At 38.6% G+C, this 14,571-nt stretch overlaps 1 protein-coding gene across 1 annotated transcript; it reads left to right on the top strand.

Annotated features, from left to right (window-relative positions):
- The first annotated feature begins 4,852 nt into the window (after positions 1-4,852).
- LOC132560009 (uncharacterized) lies at positions 4,853-7,205 on the top strand. The gene is made up of 3 exons (XM_060224665.1): positions 4,853-4,892; positions 5,669-5,795; positions 6,218-7,205. The coding sequence occupies exons 1-3, from the start codon at positions 4,853-4,855 to the stop codon at positions 7,203-7,205; spliced, it is 1,155 nt and encodes a 384-aa protein (XP_060080648.1).
- Positions 7,206-14,571: the final 7,366 nt, after the last annotated feature.

Genomic DNA, 14,571 nt, shown 5'->3' on the forward strand with positions numbered 1-14,571 from the left:
TAAAATATCATGTAATTGATATAACAAGTAGAAAGCAAATTGTGTTTATTGTATAAATATATTTGATAAAATGAAAAATGATATTAAACAATACAGTTAATATATGGAAAGCATTAGCTACACGACGTTTGTTATAAAAAAAAACCAACATGTACCCAGGACTTGGGAGCGAGTCCCATTTATTTACACCTCACAAAACTACAATTACTATAGGGTATACGTATATATATACATGGCTCCGACATGCGTTAACTGATATTTAAGAGTCTTTAAAAAGTAACACAACATAAATGATGGGAACAGTAATTGTAGATGTGCAGTTATTACACGGTCTGATCAATCGTGCCGAAAACTCTGCTTCTGTGTTGGTTGTATCAACTCTTACCACTTCAACCGAGTCATCGGCACGATTGACCAGGCTCCACACCGATGGGGTATAGGTACAATATAGATCACCATATATATAATAGAATATCAAGCCATGTATATATATATATATATACATGGCTCCGACACACGGAAACTGATATTGTAGTGTCTATAATGAAATACGTAACATATACAGAGACCTAGAGGAAAGGAATAATAATGGTAATACGGCAATGGCATTCGAAGTAACTGGGGTTTTATGGGTTTTTTTTTCAGTTTGAATTTGATTTTTCAGCTCTTTAACGTTTTCTCCGACATGTTTTTTTCCACAGTTTTGTTTTGGAACAGGACAAGTGAATGTAGATTTAGAAGCCTTTACAAATTTTGTCTCTCGTTTTTTTTGTCTGCCGAAAGAAATTTGAAGATGAGTGCTTGCTTTTCTTCTTGTGTTTTGTTCCCCCAGTCTCCGGTGTTGACTTCGAATGTCTTTGTGCTCGGACATAACCTAAAATTTCCGGTGCCGTGTAGTGAGCGCCTGATGTCTAACATCTGTATCTTTGATACTTTTCTACAGGTTCCGGAAGCTTGTGTTGCTTCCAGTCAGCTGCTTGCTTTAGTCTGTTGTTTATAGACTCTGCGTTATTGTTAGTCCAAAGTTGAGAAATTTCGTTTGTTTGAATTGGTTTGACAACATGTTTTTCTTTTTTCCTCTGAATATTTCGTCCAATATGATCTGAATGCTGGATATTTTTCAAAATATGTTTCCAAATCATCTGACCGATGAATGTAATCAACATCATCTTTGCTGAAGACAATGCCGTCTTCGCCAAAAATGGTACCGATTATCATCTGGCGGTCTTTCAGTGGTGTACCTGACTTTTCTAAGTGTCTTTGAATATTTTCTTTGATGTGTTTTGTACAGAGCAGAAAAGTGGCTGATTAGAAGCAACACTTCAAAGTTTGAGTCATGGCCTTTTCTTCGTCACTGCCTATTACAAATTTTGTAGTACTACCTAGCAAAGCACTGAGATGGGAGAAGAAGTAATGATAGGTGGACATTTCCCCGTCCCAGTGTAGTAACATTGGCCCCAACATTATTGGATGTTCGTTTCTTTGTCTGTGTACAACTTTCTGGTTTTTGTATGACAAAGCAGTGACATAACATTTCCTTAGGTTAAAGGTTCTATCTATACCTATTACACTACCCCTTCCCCAGCACAGATTGCTTTGAGTACAGAGTACTTTAAATTCAGTTTTGGGGGTTTTAAACTTGTAAAACAAAAAGCGTTGGGTTGGCGTTGGGAGGCGTTGGGTAGCGTTGGGAAGGCGTTGGGTAGCGTTGGGAAGGCGTTGGGTAAATCGTCGTGCTGCTCAGGGCACGAACCGTGCTTATACCGCATACTTACCTGAACGAGCCCTTTGTGTAAGCGGACTTACAGCTATTGCTATTTTGACGATTTGGAGATCCTTACATGTAAACTTTCCGCCATGCTGGAAGGAAATAAACCCTTTCGTGGGCAGAGTGTTTCCAGCAACAGGACCAGCGGTGTTGGAATAAAGTCGACAGACGAACGGCTAGATGATTTTTTTTCCATGCTGAAGTCCGTGGTGACGGAGAGGGTTTTGGATCAAAAGCTCGAGAAGCTTCGTATTGATATTCAGATCGAGCATGCTGAACGCATAGAACTACTGGGAAAACGAGTGCAAGAACACGAAAACGAGGACTTAAGACAGACAGTGACGAAACTTAAGGAACTATCCGACGATACCAAGGTCCGACAGAACGATATTCTGGGGAGATATAATGACTTAGAGCAGCAGGGCCGCAAGAATTCGATGAGGATAGTTGGATTGAAAGACCTTGGAGAGAAAGAATCTTCAGAGGAATGTGTACAGACCGTCGTCGGTTTCGTTCGGGATACCATGACAGTACCAGTTCGGGAGAGCGATATAGACATTGCGCACAGACTCGGTAAAGTAAATGGAAACAACCCAAGGAATATAATTGTGAAGTTTACGCACAAACGTTAGAAACATGAAATCATTCGCGCCCTTCGGAATCTTAAGAACATTCGTTTTGTAATATTTGAGGACTTCACGCGCATCAATCAGTTAGGACTACAGGAAGCGTACAAACTGGACCGTGTAAAAACTTCGTATAGTTCAGACGGAAGGCTCTTCGTGATCCTCAGTAACGACAAGAAACGTAGATTGACACTGGATATGCCCCTTGAAGATAATTTTCTATTGGACGGTTCCAACTTTACTAGGAAATTTTAAGTGTGACTTGGTCGGTTTATGGACATATTGCCAGTTTTACCTGGTACCGACCCTTTATATATCTTGACCGTATGTGATGGATAGGTATTAAGTGTGGTATGTGTGTATGTGTGTATACATGTTTTTATTTTATGTCGTTTTTTGTAATAAACGGCCAGTATCATTTTTAAAAATGTTATATGAGATGTGTGAAGACAGACTGTCAGGCTAAAATCACAATAAGAAATAACGTTCCCATAAAATTATGGTTTATGTCTTCACCGTCCTCCAAATTCCCTTGGTCTAGCAGCAGGAATAAGACAAGAAGACTCCAAAACTTCAAATCAAGCAACATGATCTAAATCTATCTCATGACTGGTCTATTACATGATATAAATCTATCACGTGACTGGTCTATTACATGATGTAAATCTATCACGTGACTGGTCTATTACATGATTTAAATCTATCACGTGACTGGTCTATTACATGATGTAAATCTTTCACGTGACTGGTCTATTACATGATGTAAATCTTTCACGTGACTGGTCTATTACATGATGTAAATCTATCACATGACTGGTCTGTTACATCAGCAGGAGAAATATTTTTGCATTGTAAAGCTGATGAAGTCCTTGAAGGCAACAAATGGGGTTAAGATTATCCAGTTGGCTACTAGCGAAAAACCGTTGATAGGTCTGAAAACGGGAAATATTGTCATACCGATTTTCACTTCGGTTAGACCAAAGAAAGATTCCTTAATGGACAAATAGGCGTTATCAATTATACTGACGGAATATCTCATCTTGTTCATTTAGTGTGAATACCCTATTCTTACTTTTTAACGTCTCGTTTTAGTAGTATTTTTAAGTTCTTGCTTGGATGCTGTGATCTATGAGAAAGACACTTGGTTTTTAATTTGACATTTCAAATTGATGCTTTTATCTTTACAAAATACTGTGATACCAAAGATGCTTGTTTTTAAATTTTCAGTTATATTACATGATGTCACGAAAAAGTAGGGATTTGAAATAAAAACGTGTTGCATTTTTCTTTCGAATATGAAAAATGAAATATGTATGGCTGTATAATTTACATGAGATTTTCCTGTCGTCACCTGTTCTCCACTAGCCGATGTTAATAAAATAATTATTTATCTCATTACGGTGTCACATTTTGATCTACATACATAATATAGTTAATAAAACACTGAATATTACATCAATATCCAGCCAAAATGAATGGACTTGTGGGACACTAAAAAGTACTATTAAATAGTACCCACAAAAGCCGCAATATTTTATACCAGGAGAATTTCACATAATTTGGGAGTATTACCCTTCACGGTGCCCACGAAAGCCGTCATATTTTATATGAGGAGAATGTCACTTTATTTGGGAGTATTACCCTTCACGGTGCCCACAAAAGCCGTAATATTTTATATGAAGAGAATGTCGCATAATTTGGGAGTATTACCCTTCACGGTGCCCACGAAAGCCGTAATATTTTATATGAAGAGAATGTCACATAATTTGGGAGTATTACCCTTCACGGTGCCCACGCAAGCCGTCATATTTTATATGAGGATAATGTCACATTATCTGGAACCACGCACACAGATTAACTTCATGCAAAGAAAAGAACGAAAAAAAGATAAATACCATAGACTAAAGACAAGCCTACACAAAACCCTTAAGTGTGTATCGAAATTCAGCAGACCGTAACGGACTTTACACGACCGAATTCTTAAAAGCGATTAGAAATACAGGGACAAAAAGAACACTATTTTCGGGAGCTTTGTTCAATGTGACAACCCAGGTTTGCCAGGAAAAGCACAATTGGTTGGCGACGTGTTGAAATCCTGCTTTTGTATTCTATATAGACCACAAGAAAAAATCTTAAACGCGGTGTTTCAATCCATTCATTTCAAAATACACTATTTTAAGAATCCTAACGAAATCAGACAGCAAAGTAATGTCGGGTATTACATTTTGTAAACTGTGATAATCACAAGGTCAAGGTCGGAGCCCTATTTGAAATAAAGAGCTTGCATACTAGATAGGAGCCCTTCAACAGATCAGGAATAACAGGGCTTATCTTTGTGAGCTCCTGCTCACTTTAGTTTGCTATTCCGCAATGACCTTGCAGACCAACTTGTGCCCATTTTAAAGTACAGATAAGAGTTGTTCTGATATCGTCACTTTCTGTGCTTGGATTCAGTACAATGTATCTGAGCTATACAATACTAGCTGTATTTCTTTGTGGTAAGTTTAACTGTCACAATATTCACCAAGGTACATATCACATGATCAAAGGGGGTCGACAGAATTCCAAAACCAAAAGATTGGATATGGAATACCATAATACAGTTTATTCACGACAAATTCTGAATGTGAACATTGGAATTGCGAGATGTATCATTAGACATTATCAATATCCGTTTATACACTGTACTAAGTGCCTGTGATAAATGTTTATTACAGAAACAACTACCTGTGACATCAGTGACTTGACAAAATATGAACTGACTTTTGGTGTCGCAGAACGACACACAACCACTAATACACTTGTTCAGTGCGTTTCAAAATATCTGTCCTTATTGACGTTGTTGTTTATACAGACACCTGTTATTGACGTTGTTTATACAGACACCTGTTATTAACGTTGTTTATACAGACGCCTGTTATTGACGTTGTTTATACAAACACCTGTTATTGACGTTGTGGTTTATACAAACACCTGTTATTGCTGTGGTTTATACAGACACCTGCTATTGACGTTGTTGTTTATACAGACACCTGTTATTGACGTTGTGGTTTATACAAACACCTGTTAGTGACGTTGTTTATACACACCTGCTATTGACGTTGTTGTTTATACAGACACCTGTTATTGACGTTGTGGTTTATACAAACACCTGTTAGTGACGTTGTTTATACACACTTGCTATTGACGTTGTTATTTATACAGACACCTGTTATTGACGTTGTTGTTGATACAGACACCTGTTACTGAGACATTGGTATATGATCTGTTGCAGTGTTTGGTGATGCCGGGGGCAGCCTACAGGATTGTTTAGATGTAGTAGACACCTACTGTCCTGTCGAGGCGAGCTCTCGTGTGGACCGATACTACTGTGACAGCCGGGGTAGAGTATATAATGGAAGGTGGGTCACTGTAACATCTTGGTAGACATTCCTTCATCTTCACTGTATCAGAAGCCCACGATGATAATCTTTGTAAAAACAGACATCCTCATTCCATAACAATAAGAAAACATTAATTTTTGGGGATTTATTTTAATTGTTTTTATGAGCACTGGACTATATTAATCTATAAAATTAAATATTCATGAAAAAGTGATTTTTCATTTTTTTTTTTTTTTTTTTTTTGAAAAGCCACAAAAATTGAACTCCATAAGAATGTATCCGACATTACAGTATATTCATTGTATATTTTTTGGTGGTCCACAAAATTGTACCAATTCTCAAACATTCTTTTCCTTCATTTATTACCCCTGTTGATGTTTAGTGGTGAAGGGCAGTTGGAGTATATCACAAAAACAATAACTACTTTTTTTGTTTCCCAGCTGCCAACTTCAGGAACAGTTTTGCAGACTGATGTTTTTCCATAATGAATCATTCCATTTAACTAAACTGGGACCGAACTGTGACCATCCACTGTACATATCAGCCATCCCTCGTCCCCTCACCACAGAGGAGACAAACCTATTTGCATCCATTGTCCACGGTGTTGACGACAGGCTCAAGAGGTCTGAAGCAGCAGGCACAAGTGCCAATGCATCGAAGCTGATTTTCTCGAAGCAGGATCATACACACAGAATTTATCAAAGGAATCCACTCTGCTGGGCACATGACATCGATTTGACCCCAATATCCCCATGGAATAGCTACGGGAAAACTCGTAAGGCAGGGACATTATTATCCCCACGACATGCCGTTTGGGCCAGGCACTACAGCATCCGTGTCAACAGCACACTACGTTTTGTGGACCGTCACAACAACGTGGTAGATAGGAAGGTGATAAAGACGAGGGCCTTATACACAAACACCTCGGTCCATCAGAACTTTCTTTATGGTCATGATATGGTGGTTGGTCTCTTGGACGACGACGTGCCATCCTCCATCTCCTTTGCCAAAGTTCTGCCGCGTAACTTCACTGTTCTTAATCCTCACAAGGAAATGGTCCGACTTCCGGTCCTGAGCACTGACTTTGAAGAGAAGGCATTAGTGGAAGATTTAAGCTATATGAGTGGCTCCATGGTATCCTTGACAACACCCATTTCTTCTTCCACGAGACATAAATACTATGAACCAAAGATTGTCGGTGATAGTGGAAATCCATCCTTTTTCATCATAAATGATCAGCTTGTGTTTCTTTTCGTATTTACCTTTGGAGGAGCAGGTTCAGGCACTTCGGTGCAGTACAATTTTGATGAAATTAATACTATAATGACCAGACTCGGTGGAGGTTATCAGTTAACGGAGATTGATTTGTCAGGCTTCATGACTGACGCAAAAGTCAACACTCTGTTTGGCCGTCCTGTGTTTGGATAAAGATTAAGTAAAATGATCCAATCTCTGATTGAAATATTCTTATTCTTTTCAGGACAAAAATATTTATAATGTATATTTATGTTGTAAAGAAGGAAATAATTGACCGGGGCTTTTTCCTCTCTTGATAAAAAATATTTCATTTTCATCCACTAACACATTCACCCCAAAAAATTATTCCTCATTCATATATTGCATCAAACTTCCATATAGATCAGGCACTGATAAGTTTTATCTGAATTGAACTTCAAACCAACTATCTAGTTCCATGCATCACTGTTTAACAGGATAAATCATTTAAAATACAGTATACTGTGTTGCAGATTGATGATGACAGAACAAACTAGCTGGTCATAACATAAACAGAAAAAAATTGTAAACGTTAGCAGTCTGACCCTTTACAATGGGAAGGAACACACTGCAAGCTTCAGCAGACCCAAACAAGAAGAAACACACGAAGCCAGCTTTAGCTGATCACACTAAGAAGGAACCCATAGCCAACTTCAGCAGATTCTAAACAGGGAGGAAGGAACACTACTGCCGGCTTCAGCAGATCCAAACAAGAAGGAGCACACTGCCAGTTTCAGTGGATCAAAACAAGAAGGAACACACTGCCAGCTTCAGTGGATCAAAACAAGAAGGAACACACTACCACATCAGTGGATCCAAACAAGAAGGAACACACTGCCGGCTTCAGTGGATCAAAACAAGAAGGAACACACTGCCAGCTTCAGTGGATCAATACCAGAAGGAACACTCTGCCAGCTTCAGTGGATCCAAACAAGAAGGAACACACAGCCAGCTTCAGTGGAACAAAACAAGAAGGAACACACAGCCAGCTTCAGTGGATCAAAACAAGAAGGAACACTCTGCCAGCTTCAGTTGATCAAAACAAGAAGGAACACACTGCCAGCTTCAGTGGATCCAAACAAGAAGGAACACTCTGCCAGCTTCAGTGGATCAAAACAAGAAGGAACACACAGCCAGCTTCAGTGGATCAAAACAAGAAGGAACACACAGCCAGCTTCAGTGGATCCAAACAAGAAGGAACACACTGCCAGCTTCAGTGGATCAAAACAAGAAGGAACACACTGCCAGCTTCAGTGGATCAAAACAATAAGGAACACACTGCCAGCTTCAGTGGATCAAAACAAGAAGGAACACACTTCCAGCTTCAGTGGATCAAAACAAGAAGGAACACACTGCCTCATCAGTGGATCAAAACAAGAAGGAACACACTGCCAGCTTCAGTGGATCAAAACAAGAAGGAACGCACTGCCAGCTTCAGTGGATCAAAACAAGAAGGAACACTCTGCCAGCTTCAGTGGATCCAAACAAGAAGGAACGCACTGCCAGCTTCAGTGGATAAAAACAAGAAGGAACACACTGCCAGCTTCAGTGGATCAAAACAAGAGGGAACACACTGCCACATCAGTGGATCAATACAAGAAGGAACACACAGCCAGCTTCACTGGATCAATACAAGAAGGAACACACTGCCAGCTTCAGTGGACCAAACAAGAAGGAACACACAGTAAGCTTCAGTGGATCAATACAAGAAGGAACACACTGCCAGCTTCAGTGGATCAATACAGGAAGGAACACACTGCCAGCTTCAGTGGACCAAATAAGAAGGAATACACTGCCAGCTTCAGTGGAATAATACAAGAAGGAACACTCTGCCAGCTTCAGTGGATCAAAACAAGAAGAAAAAAACAGCCAGCTTCAGTGGATCAAAACAAGAAGGAACACAGCCAGCTTCAGTGGATCAAATCAAGAAGGAACACACTGCCAGCTTCAGTGGACCAAACAAGAAGGAACACACAGCCAGCTTCAGTGGATCAAAACAAGAAGGAACACACTGCCAGCTTCAGTGGATCCAAACAAGAAGGAACACACTGCCAGCTTCAGTGGATCAAAACAAGAAGGAACACACTGCCAGCCTCAGTGGATCAAAACAATAAGGAACACACTGCCAGCTTCAGTGGATCAAAACAAGAAGGAACACACTGCCTCATCAGTGGATCAAAACAAGAAGGAACACACAGCCAGCTTCAGTGGATCAAAACAAGAAGGAACACACAACCAGCTTCAGTGGGTCCAAACAAGAAGGAACACACAGCCAGCTTCAGTGGATCAAAACAAGAAGGAACACACAGCAAGCTTCAGTGGACCAAACAAAAAGGAACACAGCCAGCTTCACTGAATCAAATCAAGAAGGAACACACTGCCAGCTTCAGTGGATCCAAACAAGAAGGAACACACTGCCAGCTTCAGTGGATCAAAACAAGAAGGAACACACTGCCAGCTTCAGTGGATCCAAACAAAAAGGAACACAGCCAGCTTCAGTGGACCAAACAAGAAGGAACACACAGCCAGCTTCAGTGGATCAAAACAAGAAGGAACGCACTGCCAGCTTCAGTGGATCAAAACAAGAAGGAACACTCTGCCAGCTTCAGTGGATCCAAACAAGAAGGAACACACAGCCAGCTTCAGTGGACCAAACAAGAAGGAACACACAGCCAGCTTCAGTGGGTCCAAACAAGAAGGAACACACAGCCAGCTTCAGTGGATCAAAACAAGAAGGAACACACTGCCAGCTTCAGTGGATCAAAACAAGAAGGAACACAGACAGCTTCAGTGGATCAAAACAAGAAGGAACACAGCCAGCTTCAGTGGACCAAACAAGAAGGAACACACAGCCAGCTTCAGTGGATCAAAACAAGAAGGAACACACAGCCAGCTTCAGTGGATCCAAACAAGAAGGAACACACTGCCAGCTTCAGTGGATCAATACAAGAAGGAACACAGCCAGCTTCAGTGGATCAAAACAAGAAGGAACACACTGCTACATCAGTGGATCAAAACAAGAAGGAACACACAGCCAGCTTCAGTGGATCAAAACAAGAAGGAACACAGCCAGCTTCAGTGGATCAAAACAAGAAGGAACACACAGCCAGCTTCAGTGGATCAAAACAAGAAGGAACACACAGCCAGCTTCAGTGGGTCCAAACAAGAAGGAACACACAGCCAGCTTCAGTGGATCAAAACAAGAAGGAACACACAGCAAGCTTCAGTGGGTCCAAACAAGAAGGAACACACAGCCAGCTTCAGTGGATCCAAACAAGAAGGAACACACAGCCAGCTTCAGTGGATCCAAACAAGAAGGAACGCACTGCCAGCTTCAGTGGATCAAAACAAGAAGGAACACACAGCCAGCTTCAGTGGATCAAAACAAGAAGGAAAACACAGCCACCTCCAAACAGAAAAGTACACACAGTCACCTTCAGTTAGTTCTAAACCAGGAAGATCACAATGTTAGCTGATTCTAAACATGAATGAACAATAGATTCCAGTAAGATACCACAGGCCAGAACATTACACACCTGATCCATGAGTGAAACTCTCTTTAATGTCTGCCAATGACTAAAACAAGTGTGTCCTTATAAAAACTGTCTACAAAGCTTAAAGTTCATTGGAAACCATGGGTGCAGAATTCAATACCAAACAAGAGTCCTATACGGATACTAAGGGGATTTTTTTGGCAGAAATTTCTATTCATGTCTGTTCTTATGGAATTCAGTCTCACTGTTTATACAAAAGTCCCCTAAACTTAAGCATGCTTCCAACTAGTCTACTGCCATTCTATTTACTCTTTTTATATCAGTTCATTGAATCCAAAGCACTATAAAAAAACGTTGAAAGAACATCATAATAATTCGGACTTGAATGCCAAGACTGTCTATTTCTACAAAATCTGTTACCTTTCCCTAAGGATGCTTCTGACCAAATTTCGACAAAATCCTGTCATTCCTAGAGAAGCCCATTTTGCAAGATATCCCTTCCTGACCCAAAGTCGGGTAACAGGATAAGATCCACTCTCTTTGGGCAAGGTGAGATAAAAATCATATTTAACTATTCCATCTAGGAAAACACTGGTATATTTCATTACTTTCAAGCCTAAAAAGAGTTCAGTCATACACAAAAAAAAAAGAGATATCTGTGTAAGATTAAAACAAAGAAAAAAAAAGTAAATTACCCTTCTAAACAGGTTCTGGAGAAAATGCCATTCAACAAATCAAAAAATCAAATCACACTGATAAAACATACTTAGTTCAAAAGATGTCCAAATAAAACAAAGATCTTCAGCTGAATAATTATTGTTGACGGACAAACAATAAGATTACACAATACACACTTTTAAGTTTGTGATGGGTCTATTAGAGTGAAAGAACAAATAATTGGTTTTAATTGCAACTAAAATTCCCTAAGCTAGACAATTAACTACATATATTATGTCATATCTTCAGATAAACATACCTAGATTTTCTTTTTCTGCAAAAATTCATTACACATCTAACATAATATATGATATTAATTTTTTCTGACAACTGTGAAATAAATTCTACCCAAATAAACTTATCTTGTTAACCTAGAAGAAAGGCTGTGAGGAATTGTGGGAAAAACTGTAGTACCAGAGTAAATTTGGCTAGTTGACCATCTTTATCACTGAATCGATCCTGTTTGTCTAGCTGAAAGGAAAATGCATTACCAATGCACCCTCCGAACATCCATATTGTTTCTGCATGTGTCAGAATCACCAGTATATTTCATAAAATGTTTACTTTTTCAGAAAAACAAACCCAAACGTTTATGTTGAAATAATTTATTTCATATGCATCAAATTTCACAATCAATATAAGTACACATGTACATTTAATCAATCATTCACTCAGCCTTGCTTTGTAAAGTACAACAAATAATCATCACTGTTCTAGTTAAGGTTTAACAAAAATATGACAACAGCACACATCTGACATAACTTAAAAAAACAACATGTAAACAAACTGAAGAAACACAATCATATTTCATCTAGAAATATCCTCATAATATATTTATCAAAAAAAAAAAAAAACAAACAAACAAACAAAATCCCTCAACATGAAAAACATCGGGCCCAAGGGCCTAAATGGTCACCTGAGTCGCAATGGTTCTTGTAACATGTCATAGAAATGATTCTGTTGAAAAAAACTAACATCGTACACATAATGCAAATGTAAGTTGTGTACACATAACTGCTCTCCTAAGGTAAGGCTTCTTACCAAGTTTGAACCAAAAAAAATTTTATCCAAGATTTGAATTTTCCCATATAAAATCTTCCATCCAGGAACAGTCAATTTCAGTCAATTTGACCCACTTTTGGCCTCGTCCATCAGGTCCTGGTAGTCGGTCATGGTCAATTTGTGCATCTTTTAAAGCCTAACAATGGCCAAAAATGTAATTTCCTATATAAACTATAGTAAACTTTACCACTGCCCCAGCAGGAAATGTGAGACCCTGGGGTCATGAAATTTAAAATTTTGTTAAGGCATCTGAAGCTGAAGGCCTTTCCATCCTTGAAGAGTACATGATTCTGCCAAACCTGGGATTTGAGAAGAAGATTTTTGAAATTTTTGACCCCGCCCCACAGGCCCCTAGGTGTTGGGAACCAAATAATTTACAATCTTGGTGCCCCTTAAACCATGGAAGCTTTTCGTAAAATTTCATTGAAATCGGTTCAAATATTTTCCAGAAGAAGTCGAAAATGTTAAAAGTTTATAACACACGATGAAAGACTCGGCACAAAAGGGGATTGCGATAAAAACCCTAAAGAAAAACAGAGCATACAAACAAAAAACAATGTCCATACCTACATATATATATGTTAATGGCATTACATACTTACTGTATCACAAAAAATTTGTAATAGTTGGAATGGACCTTTAGACAGTTTTACAATTAATTTGAAAATGATGTGACTGACTGAAGGACTAATATCATAAGACTCTTTCCTATGATTGGGTGTAGTATAGGAATATTTCATCCTGAAGGGTAACAAAATGTTGGAATACCGCAGATTTTGCCGAGGGTTTTACCACATTTTTTGACCTCGAGAGTAAAATATCCTATCCTTCACCCTGACATATGGAAGAGTATTTTTCTCCGATTTCTCATTCAAAGGTATTGAAGAAAATAATTTCAGACAGCGACAATTTACTTAAACGGACGCCACATCACAAAAACAAAATGTAATTATGCAATTAATCAACAAATTGACTCAGAAAATTCTGCATACCTCAATTTGGCAAATAAAGTTTGCCCTAGAAAATTTTATAAACAATCACTGGAAAAAACCATTTGTACACAAATGTGCATACATTGTATCATGCGATAATGTCAATTGGTAAGGAACACCTCACATTTCTCTGTGCACACATGTCTATACTGCATATGCAATACAAGAAGAGCAGACCTGGGTGTATTGCCCTGGACACACCAGTATTACATACATAGAAATGAAAGAAATCAATATTTTTTTTTTACTTCCCATCTTCTGTAAATAATACGTTGCCAAGAATTGTGTCATATAGTACAGCAGAGACATCCTAATTTGTAGGAATTATGGGTAATATTTGTGTTCAAAGACACTGAATTGAAGTGTTTCCCGAATATGATAGATATATTTGACAAAACACACCTGAAATCAATACACAAATTTACAACAGAAGTTCAAATATACAAAATGACTGCACTCAGTTTTGAAGTTATGTTGTAAAATCACAAAATTTAATATAGTATTGTTCAAAACAGATTTTAACAGATAAATATGTAAGCAACTTTTCCAGCCTATTTGTCCACACATGATCTCTCCAACATATACTCAGAATTTGCAGTTTAAATATATATCAACAACAATAAGGATGAACGTGAAGCAGAGTAAAAACAACTCAATGTTTATTGTACAACTACCACAAGACAAGTACATACAGCTGAACTTACACTAAACTAACTACTCATTTATCAAACCTTGAAAATTTTGGAGGGAATCATTTGAGAACAAGATAGAAAATCTGCTCTTAAAGCAATAAAAATGTTGCCCACATTCTGAGTACATTACTACCACTATCTGTACAGATACTCCAGACATTCTGAGTACATTACTACCACTATCAGTACTGATACTCCAGACATTCTGAGTACACTACTACCACTATCAGTACAGATACTCCAGACATTCTGAGTACATTACTACCACTATCTGTACAGATACTCCAGACATTCTGAGTACACTACTACCACTATCAGTACTGATACTCCTCAGATTCTGACTACACTGTTACCACTATCAGTACAGATACTCCAGACATTCTGAGTACATTACTACCACTATCTGTACAGATACTCCAGACATTCTGAGTACACTACTACCACTATCAGCACTGATACTCCAGACATTCTGAGTACATTACTACCATTATCAGTACAGATACTCCTCAGATTCTGAGTACACTACTACCACTATCAGTACAGATACTCCTCAGATTCTGAG

The sequence above is a fragment of the Ylistrum balloti genome, unplaced genomic scaffold (assembly GCF_031769215.1).
Source record: "Ylistrum balloti isolate Yb309-2 unplaced genomic scaffold, AGI_CSIRO_Ybal_v1 Utg371002, whole genome shotgun sequence".
NCBI lineage: Eukaryota > Metazoa > Mollusca > Bivalvia > Pectinida > Pectinidae > Ylistrum > Ylistrum balloti.